Here is a 16,559-nt window from a genome sequence, read left to right as displayed (position 1 = left end):
TTTTTTGAGACGGAGTCTCGCTCTGTAGCCCAGGCTGGAGTGCAGTGGCCGGATCTCAGCTCACTGCAAGCTCCGCCTCCCGGGTTCACGCCATTCTCCGGCCTCAGCCTCCCGAGTAGCTGGGACTACAGGCGCTGCCACCTCGCCCGGCTATTTTTTGTATTTCTTAGTAGAGATGGGGTTTCACCGTGTTAGCCAGGATGGTCTCGATCTCCTGACCTCGTGATCCGCCCATCTCGGCCTCCCAAAGTGCTGGGATTACAGGCTTGAGCCACCGTGCCCGGCAACGTGTTGATTTTAAAAAACAAAATTAACCAGCTGGCTCACTGCAACCTCCACCTCCCAGGTTTAACCAGCCGGGTCATTATATTTTCACTATTATATTTTGCAACACAATGTACATGAGAGACCACCTGTACACAGAAGCAAACAATGTTGTCCCGATAAACTTGTGATCAGTGGATTCTGGCAGTGGTATAGATCTGAACCCCACAGTTAAAAGTCCTGATGGCTGAGTTTGACTTTGGTCAAAAGGGGAGTATGATAAGTGAAAAAGCACCTAGGAACTTGCAGTTGGGAACTGACAGGCAAGTTCAAGTCTTCCCTACCAAACATAAACATCTCTTATAAAATATTTTAACCAGTAAAGGTTGCTCAGTGATTGTCATGCAACAAGATGTAGAGAGTTCACTCTAACTGTGTTTGAAACCAGAGAGATTTGACACTCTGCAATCAAGACCACATTAATCCCCCTACCTCCCAGATAAAGTTACCAGGATAATCACCCAATTGCCCCATTTTCAAAAACTGGTCCCTACTCCCTAAGCACTCTCCTCTAGTCAACTCCTATAATCGACTCCCTACGACATGCTTATTTTCCTGTGTTGTCTACTCTCCCTTGATGCGGCACACCAAACAAACCCAGTCTTGTTGGAATATACTATGTGGTCACTAGGTGGCTGCCAGCACCTGTGCAAATCTAGGGAGCCCATTTGGAGCCTTCCTGCACCTCCATCCCTCAACCCTTGCCCTGCCTCCTTCTCATTTGTCTCAGCATCCCTTGATGATCCCTGCGTGAATCAGTTCTTACACTGCTGATTGCAAAATAGTGACTTCACTCCAAAATTCTTTGAATTTAGAGTGAAGAAAGTTTTTGATTCTGGGGCATCAGAAAAGCAAGCACTAGTCAGATGATTAAGTTTGGCATGAAAGGATTTACCTCAGAGCAGATAATTACTTGGAATGAATTATCTTGGGAAGAGCTACGGGGATTGGACACCCACCCTAAGGTGGTTCAAGGGGCGGGTTGTTTTGTGTACCTATAAGGATAGAGCCTAGGCCCTTCCCTCACTTTTTCTAAGTCCTTTGCCAACCAGTTGCTTGGACGTGACCCTCTTCTGAATCAGGTCGGAGCAGAGCATGGACATGGGAACAAGTGCTCTCAGCAAGAAGCCATGGTGGACCCTGCCTGAAAACTTTCATGCTCCAATGGTGTTCCACATGGAAGAGGACCAGGAGGAGCTCATCTTTGGTGAGTGGTCTTTGCCCACGTCCCCTCCTTCATCCTTGTCTTCTCAGTTTTCAATCTTTTACTCCTTTTCCACCTTCATCAGTCACATGTCCGTTCCCCCAAGGCCACCTCCCGACTCCCCAAGGGCTTGTGCTTGACAGACCCTCCTCTCACCTCTTATGCTCACAGGGCACGATGACACATACCTTCGCTGCATTGAGGTGCACAGCCACACCCTTATTCAGCTGGAGAGTTGGTTCACAGCTACAGGCCAGACTCGTGTGACTGTAGTCGGACCACATAGGGCAAGGCAGTGGCTGCTGCACATGTTCTGTTGTGTGGGGAGTCAGGACTCCTGTCGTCATGATCAAGGTAGGTATTCTTGGCTGAACTGTGGTAGTGGAGGGCTTGATGGTGGAGTTCTGGCTGAGTTGTGTGGCACCTTGGATTATTGAAGGATCCCTTGTGTGACTGGGGGATCCAGGTGCTTCCTAGAGTTCACTGGGAAGGGAAGGGCTCACTCTTGTGGCATCCAAATGCTCAGGGAGTAGAGGGTAGTGGGGAGATATAAATGGGTTACCTTGGAAGGCCTGACTGGGGTGACATCCTCCCTGCAATGTCCCTGGTGGAGTCCAGGCCTGTCAAGGGCCCCAATAATGGGCTCTGCTTCACCAGCCCCGGGCACTTCTTTTGCAGGCCTCGAGATGCTGGAGCGTGTCCGGAGCCAGCCCCTGACCAACCATGACCTGGTCGCCTCCATTAGCGTGCCACCATACACTGGAGATCTGTCTTTCGCCTCCAGGATAAGTGGAAACATCTGTCTTAGCGTTCCTCAGCCTTCCCCTTACCAAGTGATTGGTTGTTCGGGATTCCATTTGAGTTCACTCTATTTGTAATTAAGGACTGATCTCCCCTGGAAAAGTGGGGATGAAAGGAGAAGTCTTGGCTTTGCTTTTGGTGAGAAAGACATGAAAGACACTGAAGAAAGTTTGAATTTGTGGCCGGGACCTGTCCCTCTCAGATCTTGTAGACATGTGTCTGAGGGAAGTCTCCTGAACGTAAGAAAGTGTTATTGCAAAGCAATCCAATAATAAGCTACCTATGATGCAAAGCCTTCGATGTGCTGTTCTCTTTCCTTAGGATGAACTTATTCAGCCCTGAAGGGGATTCTCTGGACCAGTGCTGAGGTCTGGGGAGGCCCAGCCCAGGGAAGGAGCCGGGTACGAAAGTTGGCACTTTCAGGAACTGCTCCTTTCGGGTCTGGAGCCTGGTTAGGCTGCTCTGAGTTGAGTGAAAATGGGGGCTTCTGAAAAGGGACCCTCCTAGGATCCCCAGGGTTTTCCGGGACCTTGAAGTGCAGACAAATGGGGAGAACGGAAAGGTGGGAGGAAGGGTCCAGATGGAGATTCTGAAGTCCCTCAAGCTGTGAATTAATCCATTCCAGAACACTCTCCGAATGCCAAATCTACATTTGGAGCTCTCTAGCCAAGATTACGGCAAGCTAAACCTGTCCTCAGTCGAACTCTTTCCACTCAAATTTCTTCTTTCTCCAGCAGTCTGTATATCTCATAATGAGGCAATTGCAGTCATCTAGCATAGAGCGACGATGGTGACTTGGACTAGAGTAGAATGGTAGAAGTGTTAGGAAATGGTTGAATTTGCAATCTATTTTGAAGCCAACACGATTTGTTAATTACATGGTTTTTACATGGCCAGTTACCAAATAAGTTAGAAAGATCATATTCAAAGTATAAAAACACTTATGAATTTGCTTGAGGAAGAATATAACTAAGCTACACTATTCTCAAGGAGAATATCATGTTTACTTTTAAATCTATAATTTAATAATTGATGGCTCATAAACTAGAGAAAAAACTTATTTTGTAAAAGACATGTGCAAAAAGAGTATTTTCTCTCTCAAGTTTCATACCACAAATGATGAAATCAATATTTTGTATTTTAAGGCCATAATTCTCATCTCTAAATCCCAGTCACCAAAGGTTTCTGTGTGGGTACAGCCTAGGTATCATAATGGAGGAGTGACTATCTCAAACACTGGCGTGAGATTACGAGCACTTAAATAGTAGCTCTACCAATAGATAGCTTTATGATCTTCAGCAAGTCACTGATTCCTTAGTGCGCTGGTTTTCCCATATAAAATTGAGATAATACTGACTACCTCAGGTGAGAAACTTTCTTTTGCCTGGATTCTTTCACCGTCTTTCTTCTAACAGAACTATTGTTTCGTAAAGGCGTACGCTACCTCCCTAGCTCCAAAAGGGGAATGGTGATTGACATAAGCCAATCAGGCCATACACATTGTAATTCACTGGTCCAGGAATGAGCATGTGACCTGTATTAACCTAACCAGGTTAGGATTTATATTCTGCACTTGGGTGGAGGGTTGCCTGCCTCCTCCTGTCTCTGGTTAGATGTGATTAAGGAGGTGTGTGGCATTAGTTGCCATTGTTGTTATCTTGCAGACAATAAGAGGAGCACCAATAATATACAGCTGAAAAGGAGGGCAGCAGAGACAGAAATAAACTGGAACTTTGATGATGTCATTGAACAAATTGTGTTCTGCCTGGAGTTAGTCCTACCTCTGTTCTTCCAGTTAGATAAAAATGTCCTTCTATTGAAGGTTGTTTCTTGTGGTAATGTGGTAAGGATTATATTTTATGGTAACTAGGAAGCATTTTTTGACACAATCTTGGGCAGTCACTAAGCCTGGGTTGTTATTCTAAGGCTTGGGATCCAAAGACTCTGTAGGCTGGGCTCTGGGTGTGGCATTGGTAGGAAAAAGTAAAGAGAAGTGGGGAGCAGAAGTATGATGTTACAGGGCACAAGGATGGGGAACAGTAGATAGTCCCCCTTTTTTCTTTGGGGTCTACAGTGAAGTTTGACAGAAGGCAGTCTTTCTGATGAGTGGTCAAAGTCTGGCATGGGTGTCATCTATGGGGTCTGAGTCAGTTGTTTTGGGGCATGGGGAGGAGTAGAGACCAACAATGTGAGGTCTAAGTGGGATGGGAGTGGGGCTCTTTAGGTCCTAGTCTTGTAGAAACATGATTACTGGTTATGTGGCATTAATTTCTTCCCAGGCCCCTTTGGAAAAGTAACAGATTACTTTATACAGTAAAGACCTTTGGGAAAAGTAACAGATTAAATTTGTGACACAGTGCGAACGAGGCTTAATGATTGCACTTTCCTTTTGACTACAGAGCCTCTGAAATTAGGGGTTGGAAGTTGTTGAAAGCCAAATAAAAGTCCTGGGGTGAACAAAACACCTGTTCATTAACATATTGAGTCTCTACTACATAGTATTGTGTGAGAAGCTAGAGGTATAATGTGAGTGAGATATCCCTGCCCTTAAGTTGTTTTAATCTGGGACATTTGTGGTGACTTTGGGCCCTAGGGAAGAATCTAGAGGTGATGTTCAGGAGGGACATCTGGGCTGGTGATTGGGCGGGATCATTCTGCATTAGTAGTTGAAATCATAAGCGAGACCACCTGGGGAGAGCATGGAGTCCGAGGGAGAAAAGGGAAGAGGCTGATGGAATCCATGGGAACACCTACAGTTAAGAAATGTGAAACAGTCCAGGCATGGTGGCTCACACCCGTAATCCTAGCACTTTGGGAGGCCAAGGCTGACAGATCATAAGGTCAGGAGTTTAAGACCAGCCTGGCCAACATGATGAAACCCCGTCTCTACTAAAAATACAAAAATTACCTGGGCATGGTAGCATATGCCTGTAATCCTAGCTACTCAGGAGGCTGAGGCAAGAATTGCTTGAACCTGGGAGGCGGAGGTTGCAGTTAGCCGAGATCATGCCACTGCACTCCAGCCTGGGTGACAGAGTGAGACTCTGTCTCAAAAAAAAAAAAAAAAAAGTTAAATCAGCTCAAGTCGCTGAATTGATTGTTCTCCTTCACTCAGCAAATAGAAGATTAAAAAATGAAATATTTCCATGTGATGGAGGGGCCTGGCAAAAATAAAAAACAAATTAAAAAAAAAAATAAATGAGAAACAATAGGAGCTTGGAGAAGTCTATAAAGATGACCAAGCCAGAGAGGTAGGACTGTGGCAGTGTGAAATATGTACAGTATTTGGTCTTAGTCCTGTTTCCTGACATACAGCTCCTAAAACCTTTGGAATCTGCAAATTGATGAGTGTCTTTAGTATGCTAATGAGATGACTGGTGGCTGAGAACCCTTGGGTAGCTTCAGGATGGGGACTGGTCACAGGGAAGGTCAAGATGTGATTAGAGGGTTGGAACTTTTCAGCCCCACCTCTAAATCTGGGAAGGGGAGAGGGGCTGAAAGTTGAGCTAATCACCGATGGCCAGTGATTTAATCCATCCTATCTGTGTAATGAAGCTCCATGAAACCATAAAAGGACTGGGTTTGTGGAGATCCTGGATACTTTAACACTCGGAGCTTCCTGAGGGTGGCATGCCTGGGGAGGGGGTAGAAGCTCTGCACTCTTTCCCTCATAACCTTGCCCTGTGCATGTCTTCATCCATATCCTTTGAAACATTCTTTATAATAAACCAGTAAATGTGTTTCCCTGAGTTCTGTGAGCTGCTCTAGCAAATGAGTCCAATCCCAGGAGTAGGAATCCCGATTTATCCCTGGTCGCCCAGAAGCCGAGGTAAAACAACCTGGGGCTTGTGATTGGCATCTGAAGTGGAGGGCAGTCTGGTGGGACTGAGCCATCAATCTGTGGGATCTAATGGTACTTCCAGGTAGATAATTCAAAATTAATTTTTTTTTCTTTTTTCTTTTTTTTTTTGAGATGGGGCCCAGCTCTGTAGCCCAGGCTGGAGTGCAGTGGCATGATCTCAGCTCACTGCAACCTCTGCCTCCTGGGCTCAGGTGATTCTCCTGCCTCAGTCTCCCGAGAAGCTGGGACTACAGGCGCCTGCCACCACGCCCAGCTAATTTTTGTATTTTTAGTAGAGGTGGGGTTTCATCATGTTGTCCAGGCTGGTTTCGAATGCCTGAGCTCAAGGGATCTGCCCACGTCCACCTCCCAAAGTGCTGGGATTATAGGATTACAGGTGTTAGCCACTAAGCCCAGCCCAGAATTGAATTTAATTAGAAGACACCCAGCTGTGTCCACTGCAAAACTGATTGATTGGCTGTTGGTGGTGTTAAAGGAAATTTAAAGGAGCCCATTGATTTGGATTGAACTACTACTGCCAGGCCCAACAGACCAAACCACAACGGAATCACTCATGCTAAACTTAGACATCACCACGCCAAAACTAAGTTGTTTGACCTTTCGAGAAATCAAGAGAGATAGAGACAATAACTAAATTTCCAAACAGGCCAGTTTTAGCCAACATGCTAAAGAAGTTCCCTTTGCTTTAACTTTTATGAGGAAATTAACTGAAACTAATCTGCATTTTGTTTACTGTTTCTGCTCTTCTCAGCTCTTTTCAGTTTATAAAACCAGCCTCCTCTGCTTGACTCACTGTAACATTCATTCAATTGCATAGAAGGAGGTGTTGCCCAATTTTAGAATTGCAAACAAAAACCAATTAAGATCTTCAGACTGAATGTGTTGTAATCTTGTCTTTTGACAGTGGGGAGAAATCCCCACACATGTCTTGGCGACCAGAGGTCACAGAAGTCTTCTGTGTTGATTGTTGAGTGAGAGTTCAGGAAAAATCCTTTTTTATTTTTTCTCCATAACTTACAGAGACAAACTGGAAAGGGGTGGCGTTCTAAAAGATGAGACATTTTAAGAGAAAGAAAGAGTGATTGCAGTGTCCACTATTACACAAAAGCCAAAAGGCATGCCGGTTGAAGGTGTCCCTTGAATTAGCCTTTAAGAGGTCATGGATGAATTTCTAGTGCAGCTTTTCTGTGGTGCTGTGCTGGGTGGGCGTGATTCTGACTGTCATGTGCTGGTTAGTGGGTGGATGCTGTGGAAATGGAAGTACTTTATATAATTTATTTTATAAGATGCAGTTTGTTTCTAAAGTCAAGATGATGTATAGAGTAAAATAAAGAGGAAGGGAGGGTACTGGAACGTTGTTGGTAACATGGGAGAGAGGCTTAAGCATATTTATGAGGGGAAGGGTGAGATGCTGCAGATATGGGGAATCAGAGGGCAGCAGGTGACAACCAAGGGCTTGGGAACCCAGAGTGGAAGAATTAGTTTACCCTAAAGGCAAGGAGTGGCCAGGTGTGGTGGCTCACGCCTGTAATCCCAGCACTTTGGGAGGCTGAGATGGGTGGATCACCTGAGGTCAGGAGTTCAAGACCAGTCTTACCAACATGGTAAAACCCATCTCTATTGAAAATACAAAAATTAGGCTGGGTGTGGTGGCTTACACCTGTAATCTCAACACTTTGGGAGGCCAGGAGGGTGGATGACCTGAGATCAGGAGTTTGAGACCAACCTGGCCAACATGGTGAAACCCTGTCTCTACTAAAAATGCAAAAATTAGATGGGCATGGTGTTGCATGCCTGTAATACCAGCTACTCAGGAGGTTGAGGCAGGACAATCGCTTGAACCCAAGAGGTGGAAGTTGCAGTGAGCTGAGATCGCATCATTGTACTCCAGCCTGGGCAACAAGAGCAAAACTCTATCTCGGAAAAATAAAACAACAACAACAACAAAAAATAAAACCCCAAAATTAGCCAGGCATGGTGGCACACACCTGTCATCCCAGCTACCAGGGAGGCTGAGGCAGGATAATTGCTTGAACCCAAAAGGTTGAGGTTGCAGTGAGCCGGGATCGCGCCACTGCACCCCAGCCTGTCTCAAAAAAAAAAAAAAAAAAAAAAAAGAGCAAGGAGTTCCCATCCTGGAGTGGGGTTTGCCTCCTCTCTCACCAAGCAAGCAGAGGGATTTCTGGTAAGGGGGGTGGAACGGGGCATTGCAGCATTGGCCAAGGACTCAGATGAGGAGCGCCAGCACTTCTGAAAAGCATCTGTGTGTTGGGGGTGTGCATGGTGTGATGTCGTCATGGCTTATGTGAGGGTGAGTGGCACCCTGAGCTGCAGCAAGGGTAGGGTGTAAGTACCTAGTTTCTTGGGGGGCACAGGAATGGATAGGGATTGGTGATACAGGAAGTAAGTCACAGTGATGCAGGCAAAGGAACAGAGAAGGAAGAAGCAGCAAGTAATGGAAACGGATGAGTGTCACCAAAGATAAAAAAAGCAGCTGGGCACGGTGGCTCATGCCTGTAAATCTTAGCACTTTTAGAGGCCAAGGCAGGTGGATCCTCTGAACTCAGGAGTTTGAGACCAGCCTGGGCAACATGGTGAAACCTCATCTCTGCTAAAACACAAAAAATTAGCCCGGCATGGTGGTGTACACCTGTAATCCCAGCTACTCAGGAAGCCGAGGCATGAGAATTGCTTGAACCTGGGAGGTAGAGGTTGCAGTGAACTGAGATTGCACCACCACACTCCAGCCTGGGTGACAGAGAGAGACTGTCTCCAAAAACAATCAAACAAAACAAACAAACAAAACAAAAACAAACCTAAAAAAGCATACAGGTGAAAAGTTCTAAAAGTAGGTGCAGGTGTTGTGACACTGTATGGAAACCCTAGAACCCTGATATCTATCCTAGAGCATACTGGACTTAAAATAGTCGCCAACATGGTAACAGAAATGAAGTAAATCATGTGACTAGGCAAAGAGTAATATATCATTTCAATGTACCTTTGACCTTCCTATTTATTTGAACAGGAAAGTTTTGCCATTCACCAGTTTTGTGGTGCTGTGGTTCCAGGGCAGTGCCTAAATCGATAGTTTGCACGTAATGTATCTGCTACATTTCAAAACAGAAACGCCTGTAGTCAGTATTATCTCAATTTTACATGGGAAAACCAGTGCACTAAGAAATCAGTGACTTGCTGAAGATCATAAAGCTATCTACTGGTAGAGCTACTATTTAAGTGCTCGTAATCTCACGCCAGTGTTTGAGATATTCACTCCTCCATTATGATACCTAGGCTGTACCTACACAGAAATATAGCAGATTTCTGCTACATTTCAAAAACAAATCATGCAGTGGCATGATCTCTGCAGTCTTGGCTCACTGCAACCTCTGCCTCTTGGGTTCAAGCAATTCTCATGTCCAGCCTCTTGAGTAGTTGGGACTATAGGCACACACCACCATGCCTGGCTAATTTTTGTGTTTTTGGTAGAGGCGGGGTTTCACCATATTGGTCAGGCTAGTCTCGAATTCCTGACCTCACGGGATCCAACTACCTTGTCCTCCCAAAGTGCTGGGATTACAGGCGTGAGCCACTGTGCTCGGCCTATTTTTGTTTTAAAAACATTTTTAGATTTCTATTTTGTTTTCAAATCTCAAAGCTGTGTAAGATAAAATTTAAATTTTTTCAAAGAAACACTTTTTACTTGTACCAGATTCTCGAAGCAGTTGAATCTAGACTGATAAAAGTTGTTACTTCAAGATCTGGCAGCCCATTTTCATGAATGGTTAGGACAGAATGACTGTTGTAAGTATATTTTGTTTTAAATGGTGGGAGTGGGAAGTACTGCTAAAGTATTTCCAAAAACGTTTGGAAGCGGTTTAACATTTTTAAGTTGGTCAAGCAAGCATATACTATACACAATTTTCTTTTCCCTCATCTAGAAGTTGATAGAACAGGCACATACCTATTTGATCTGTTTACAGCCATAGTGGGAAGCCTCTTCCTCCCTCCAGGATAACACTCCCTAATACTTCCTCCTCTGTAAAACATCTCTGTTGGGCTTTGTTGCTTTGTATTCCAGAGTTTTATCTCTTGAAAATTTATCTCCTTGAAAGTAATTCCACTGGGATTAACCCTTGGAACTTAGTGCAAAATTGGTAGTGAAATTGAAAAAATGGGATTTTTTTTTAGGGAAGAAGAAAAAAAGGTCCTTTGGGAGCAGAAGCCCTTCCCTGGTGAGGCAGAGCTGGCTAGTTGCTTAAAATGGTAGTTCTGAGTAGCCAGAGGCTGCAGCATTTGGGCACCCACCTGGTCCCCATTTCTTAACGTTGTTTAGCAAATCCCTTTATTATAGTTAAAACAAAACTCACGTGAATATGTGGTATGTGAGTTATAATCAATTTCAAATTAATATTTCTCACAAAAACCCCAGGAGCATATGCAAATCTCCCCCCTTCCCAAAATACCAAAGACTTCTTCAGTAACACTGCAAAAAGATAATTTTTATATTTCAGTCCAAAATCTGTATACAGTCAGTTTGGTAGACTTGGTCCAGTCAGTTCAGAACCATCTAGTTAGTTCCAGATAAAAATAGTCACACTAGCTGTTTATAGACATCTTTTTAATGTTTTACTTTAAAACAAATAATCCCAGTAGAAGAGAGCAAAGGAAATTACACTTTAATGGTAGCTTGAAATGGATATGGTGTTCCTGATTTATTTGTTTTCAGGAAACAGACAATTGCATTGTCATACATGACTTAGAACTGCTCACTTAAATGCACATAATTATATTAGATTAAGTTTCTTTTACAAAAACACAACCATGTCATTTAAGGCGAAAAATATCAGCTTCTAGGGAGACAAGTTAATATTTATGATATTTCCTCAATCTGATTTGGTGAAATGATCCATTAATTTAGTTACCCAGGTTTCATCATCCTTATAGTTTTGCTTTGCAAATGGGCATGAGAATTGGTCACTTTGTGCCTGATTTCCTCCTCTCTAGTAGACTTATTTTACTTGCAAATTAAGAACTTCAGAATCACTGAATCAATGGGAGGTGAGAAAGGCACCTTAGAACAGATCAGGACTTAAAAACTCAATAAAGTTACTTTAAACAAAACTTGCAATCTACAAATATTAATTTAGTTGAACAAAATGCAAACATTTAGATCAGACATAGCAAAATTTTTTTAGTTAATCTCATACAAGGGATATTTGCAATTAAGTAATAGCTTGATCAACCCTACATGTTGAAGGCAGACACACTTGTACTGAGAAAGCATATGGCTACTCAGTGCTCAGCTAAATTGTGCTTCAAGACATCATTAAAACTGACCAATGGAACTTTGCTTAGTGTAAATGGGAGACCCCTCTCATTTCCACAGAGAGTAACGCGACAGACAGAACCTTACAGTTTCCACACAACTATCTTTTAACATCCCCCAATTTTTGTGCTAGAGTAAGATAGACACAAAATGGTCATGGCTTCAATGTATAAAAGTTTTTCACAACATGGTTTATCACATTTTGCTATGATTAAGACCTCAGTGTTGTGTGTAGGTTTTCTTTCTGAATCTTCGGTCTTCAGCAATGCTGGGTGAGCTGTACTGTGTTTGAGGCTTAACGAAGCCTAAGGAGGGGTCCCCAATACATTCAGAATTCCTGCTGCCAGTGGGGTTCGACCCAGGACAGAGTATGTCCAAGAATCAGTGCTACCTGAAAGTTGCTGCCTCCCTCCTCTTCCTCTGTTAATACTGGGAGACAGCCTGCCCAGTCATGGCAGGTGTGTGGCTTTAGGTCAGTGGAGGTGTGTGTGTGTGTATGTGTGTGTATGCAATGTTCTTGGGAAGGGGGAATCTTGGGAGGGGGAATCATCACTTCAAGTTGAATGAAGATGAAAAATTGATTTTCATAATTTACTAACATTCTGTATTTTGAAAATGAAAACAATTGCTTAAAAGGATTGACAAAGTCTTAACTGAAGTGTAAAATTTAGCCTTTATCTTCTATGTGTTTCCAGCAGCCAAAAAGATTCTAAATGATTCCAACTGTCTCAGAATCCAAGTGGGATGAGAAGAGGAAGCTTTAAAAATTTCCATGTTTATCAAAAGGGACAAGGTTCTAAAAGGTTGAGAAGCACATTTTAGGTAAAGCGGAGAGCTGGTTGACTTGGGGATGGAGGCTGGTTAAGGCCTGGTGAAGTTCAGAAGCAACATTCTGGCAGGGAATGAATAAGGAGTTAATGAAGAAAAGCAGGGGAGAGTCAATGATGGAGAAAACCTGTTGGGGAGGGCTGGGGAGGACTGGGGAGGATTGGTGGAGTTCAGGTCCTCCTTCTTCCTTTGAACATCCACTTGATAACCCTGATCATCTGCTTGGCTGCTGGAGAAGTACTTCTAGGGGCAGCATTAATGTCTGCCAAGGAAACAACTTCCTTTCTTGAATCCTCCTGTGGCTAGGGTTTAATTGAATTGATGCTATCTCTTATGTTCTTTTCTTTTGAATGTCATTATGTTGGCTGAAGTTCTGACGACCTAAGATAGCTAGACGGGTTTCTAACAAGCAGTCAGCATTGCTTGCTTTCTGATAAATACATTTGTCGTTTTGTTTCCCTTGGTCTTTTTGCTGCTGTGATATATTTAAGTTCTGATGTGCAGACCCTGCCAGTACTATCTAGCTTCTAATTGTAAATGTTTATATCAGGAAATTGAACCAGTACTTTCAGATTTGGGACAATATTCTTGGGAAGAATAGAAAATTTTCACTACAGTATAAAAAGTAAAGGAAGTTTCGTCTTAGACTTTCATATGCAAAATGTACACATAATAGCAAAAGACATTCAGGGCATATTAAAAAATAAATACCTTGCAAAAATTCTCTGCTTATATATAAGAATAAGGGAAGATTAGGTAGTTGAATTCCCTAGCAATACTCATTTTCTAAAAAGTCTAGTTCTTCTATTTTGGTTTGTTTCTCTCCCTCTCATGCCCTTTGAGGGGGATGTCATTTTCTTTTACTTTGCCAACTTCCTGGTGGTGTTTCTGGATTCTTTTCAAGCCTTTCCTATCTCAGTCCCACCCAAATGTCCTGTCCCCCAGGGTCCTACCTGTATGTCAGCAAAATGAGAATAGCTTCTCACACTTGCCCTTTACATGGGCAGTACTGGCAAGCCTGGGGTTGGCGCCACTGCAGAGAAACCAGTCCAATCACAATGGCTGTTCTACTGACCAGTATTTCATACGCTTGTGTAGAAGTTGACCACTTATAAAGTTGATTCTGCCATCAGGGAATACGTTTTCATAAAGTCAAATATGTCAGATAGTCTATTTGCCCCACTGGCCCTGAATTTCATTATTTGCACATTTTCTAATTGAAGAACATTCTTGTCATAAAGAACAACATGAAAATGATGTGCAAAATTGCTTGCCACAGCGCTAAATCACCAAAAGCACACAAATTGACATTCAAATTACATTAATAATAAAATGACTGAATAGGAACGGGTTGGCAAATATATCTTGAAATAAGCAGCCATTTCTATTGTTCCCCAATTCTGCTTTAGTTGATACCTTATTAGCAGCTGTTGATAGCTATTGTGTTTAAATATACATTATGGCCTAATCTTGAAAATGTAGTTTGTATTTAGTCACAAAGCAGAAATGCCTGAAATTTGAAGGTGTTTACTCCCATAATTTCAAAATACAGTGTCAAATCTTCTAAATGACCTAAACTTGACATATTCATACACCCTATAGCATTAGCTGTGTTTGGTTTCTCAGGCTTTTTAACTCAAGGTACATTACTAAATGAGTGGGTTAATGTTGATGCACCTTGGAATTTTAGCCATCCCTAAACATGCATTTTCATGCAATTAAAAGATAACGGGCTTATAAACTGCCTTTCATGTTCTTCCTGATTCTTGCAATTTCAACTTTTTAGAAGGGCTTTCGAAATAGTTCATGCAATGATATGTATGGCTAAAGGAACTGCTATGCCTGGAAAGAAAATGAAGAACTTATTTCAGTTTGACATGAGGCAAGCTGAGGGCATCTGTACTTTCTCCTGCCTTACAAATGCTCTGAGATGATCGTGACCTTCCAGTCCTTAGAGAGTCTGATGCTAAGGCAGCTTCCCTGGCAGGCTGCGGTGCGGCATCAAAAGCGTCTGTCTCTGTCTCTTCAGGACCCACCTCTTCATCAGTTATAAACAATTTGGATTCCCTCCATTTGGGGTAAAAATCTTGGCTGCCTCTGGAGCCACTTGACTCACTCCCTGAAAGTTGTATATTCAGTTCCTCGGTCGACCTGATCAGGTTTTGCACAGACAAAGATTTGCCCAAGTCCTTTGGCACCATGGGACAGACAGACAACAAAGTTTCTCCTCCCATGTCAAAGCTTTTCCTCATAGAACGGTCCTTGGCGAGATTTGACTGTGCAACCTGAACATTTTCCTTGGAGGCAACAAGGCAGGTGGTGACGTCAGAAATGCTTTCCTGTAAGCCTGCAGGGTTTGGGTGCAGAGTTTCTGGCCTGGGCAGATGCTTGATGGCTGGGAGAGGAGGTGGGATCTGTAAAGTTGTTGGGGCTGCTGGCTTGGGTGCCGTGTTTATTTGGTTTGCAACGGTATTGGTGGTTGCCACTGCTGAGCCATCGCTTTGACTCATTGGCACCTGTGTTGCTTGACTGTGCATAGTAGGGCTAAGCGCGTAGAAAGTCTGGGCACTGAACTCATTTGGCGTCAGAATGAACTGCAGGCCTCTTGAGATGTTGGCACTAGTTGATCTGGATAAACAGCCACTATTTTGTGTAGAACCCGAAAGATCTTTGCTATCCACGGGGCTTTGATAGTCAGATGTCTGTTCACATTCAAAAGGTGGGATCTGGAATGAAGCCAAAGCGAGGGCTGAGGCAGAGCCTTTCCGAAGGACCTGTTGATAGATGTCTAGTAGGCAGTCCAGCTTGGACTCTATGGACTGTACCTAGAAGTGAGGAAAATGGTTACACATGAGTATAATCTGTTATTAGGAATGGACTTCATTTTTTAATTCTAAATGTGCCAACACATTTAAAGAAATATTGAACATAAAGTACAATGCAGTCTTGACCTTTAGTGAATGTAGCATTTAGCAATGATGGGGTCAGAGGAGGACTTAGGAAGATAGGGACACTTTGGCTTCTATATAGTCTTTATTAGCATCTCTCCCGCCGCCACTTCTTTAAATAGTGCCTCTCAAAAGTCATATAAGCACTATAAAAATACAACTTTAAGACTTTCCATTCCAGGCTGGGTGCAGTGGCTCACGCCTGTAATGCCAGCACTTTGGGAGACTGAGGCAGGAGAATCACTTGAGCCCAGGAGTTTGAGACCAGCCTGGGCAACATGGCGAGACCTCGTCTCTACCAAAAATAATACAAAAATCAGCCAGGTGTGGTGGTGCTTGCCCGTAGTCCCAGCTACTAGGAAGACTGAATTGGGAGGATTGACTGAGCCCAGGAGGTAGAGGCTGCAGTAAGCCATGATTGTGCCACTGCACTCCAGCCTGGGTGACAGAGAAGTCCCTGTCTGGAAAAAGAAAAAAAAAGACTTCCCATTCACACCAGATTGTCTTTCCTAAGTCTCCTCTATGAAGACATTCTGAAACTACAGAAGTCTAGTAAGGAACTTATTCTATAATGAAATCAAGACGTTAAGTATCACTCTAGGTGATTCTGAATTTAAAGGTATATAAAAAAAAAGGTACAAAATGCTCCAGAATTAATACATGAAGTATTTTCGATTAAATTGGGGGAGCCATTTGATTTCTGGAGAATTGTCTTTTTATATGAAGATACAACAGACTCGAGGTTAACAAACATTCAATGTGTCATCAGAATTATAATAAGGTTTTATTTATTTTATTTTATTTTTAGTAGAGACGGGGTTTCACCATGTTGGTCAGGTTGGTCTTGAACTCCTGACCTTGTGATCTGCCCGCCTCGGCCTCCAAAAGTGCTGGGATTACAGGCATGAGCCACCACACCCGGCCTTGTTTTATTTTTAAAAGGAGTGACATGATGAGTGCTGTGGCCCTTACCTGTAATCCCAGCACTTTGGGAGGCCGAGGCAAGTGGATCACCTGAGGTCAGGAGTTTGAGACAAGCCTGGCCAACATGGTGAAATCTGTCTCTACTAAAAATACAAAAATTAGCCGGGTGTGGTGGCACATGCCTGTAATCCCATCTACTTGGGAGGCTGAGGCACAAGAATCACTTGAACCTGGGAGGCGAAGGTTGCAGTGAGCCAGGAACATGCCACTACACTCCAGCCTGGGCAATAGAGTGAGACTCTCTCAAAAAAAAAAAAAAAAAAAAAAAAAAAAAATGTACAC

General features: G+C 43.3%; 2 protein-coding genes across 6 annotated transcripts in view; one reads left to right on the top strand and one right to left on the bottom strand.

Annotated features, from left to right (window-relative positions):
- The first annotated feature begins 1,413 nt into the window (after positions 1 to 1,413).
- On the top strand, positions 1,414 to 2,406 carry LOC112622605 (KH homology domain-containing protein 1-like). The gene is made up of 3 exons (XM_025382347.1): positions 1,414 to 1,531; positions 1,700 to 1,882; positions 2,207 to 2,406. Exons 1-3 carry the CDS (start codon positions 1,420 to 1,422, stop codon positions 2,404 to 2,406), a joined length of 495 nt encoding a protein of 164 aa, XP_025238132.1. The 5' UTR covers positions 1,414 to 1,419.
- An 8,388-nt stretch (positions 2,407 to 10,794) lies between these two features.
- The window catches only part of KCNQ5 (potassium voltage-gated channel subfamily Q member 5), a 572,501-nt gene continuing 566,736 nt past the window's right edge, over positions 10,795 to 16,559 (bottom strand). For all 5 annotated transcript variants that reach the window (XM_025383720.1, XM_025383721.1, XM_025383724.1 and 2 more), the window contains one exon: positions 10,795 to 15,170. In XM_025383720.1, coding sequence (XP_025239505.1) covers positions 14,208 to 15,170 — 963 coding nt within the window. In that variant the 3' untranslated portion in view covers positions 10,795 to 14,207. The remainder of the gene's footprint in view (positions 15,171 to 16,559) is intronic.

The sequence above is a fragment of the Theropithecus gelada genome, chromosome 4, assembly GCF_003255815.1.
Source record: "Theropithecus gelada isolate Dixy chromosome 4, Tgel_1.0, whole genome shotgun sequence".
Lineage (NCBI taxonomy): Eukaryota > Metazoa > Chordata > Mammalia > Primates > Cercopithecidae > Theropithecus > Theropithecus gelada.
The sequence above is the reverse complement of the archived record's forward strand: the minus strand, read 5'-3'. Positions and strand labels throughout refer to the sequence as shown.

What these genes read in the sequence shown, in the direction of transcription:
- LOC112622605 (XM_025382347.1), top strand. Translation starts at nt 1,420, where the DNA reads ATGGACATGGGAACAAGTGCTCTCAGCAAGAAGCCATGGTGGACCCTG. An exon ending in CCAGGAGGAGCTCATCTTTG is followed by an intron (nt 1,532 to 1,699) that starts GTGAGTGGTCTT and finishes TTATGCTCACAG; the next exon opens with GGCACGATGACACATACCTT. An exon ending in CTCCTGTCGTCATGATCAAG is followed by an intron (nt 1,883 to 2,206) that starts GTAGGTATTCTT and finishes CTTCTTTTGCAG; the next exon opens with GCCTCGAGATGCTGGAGCGT.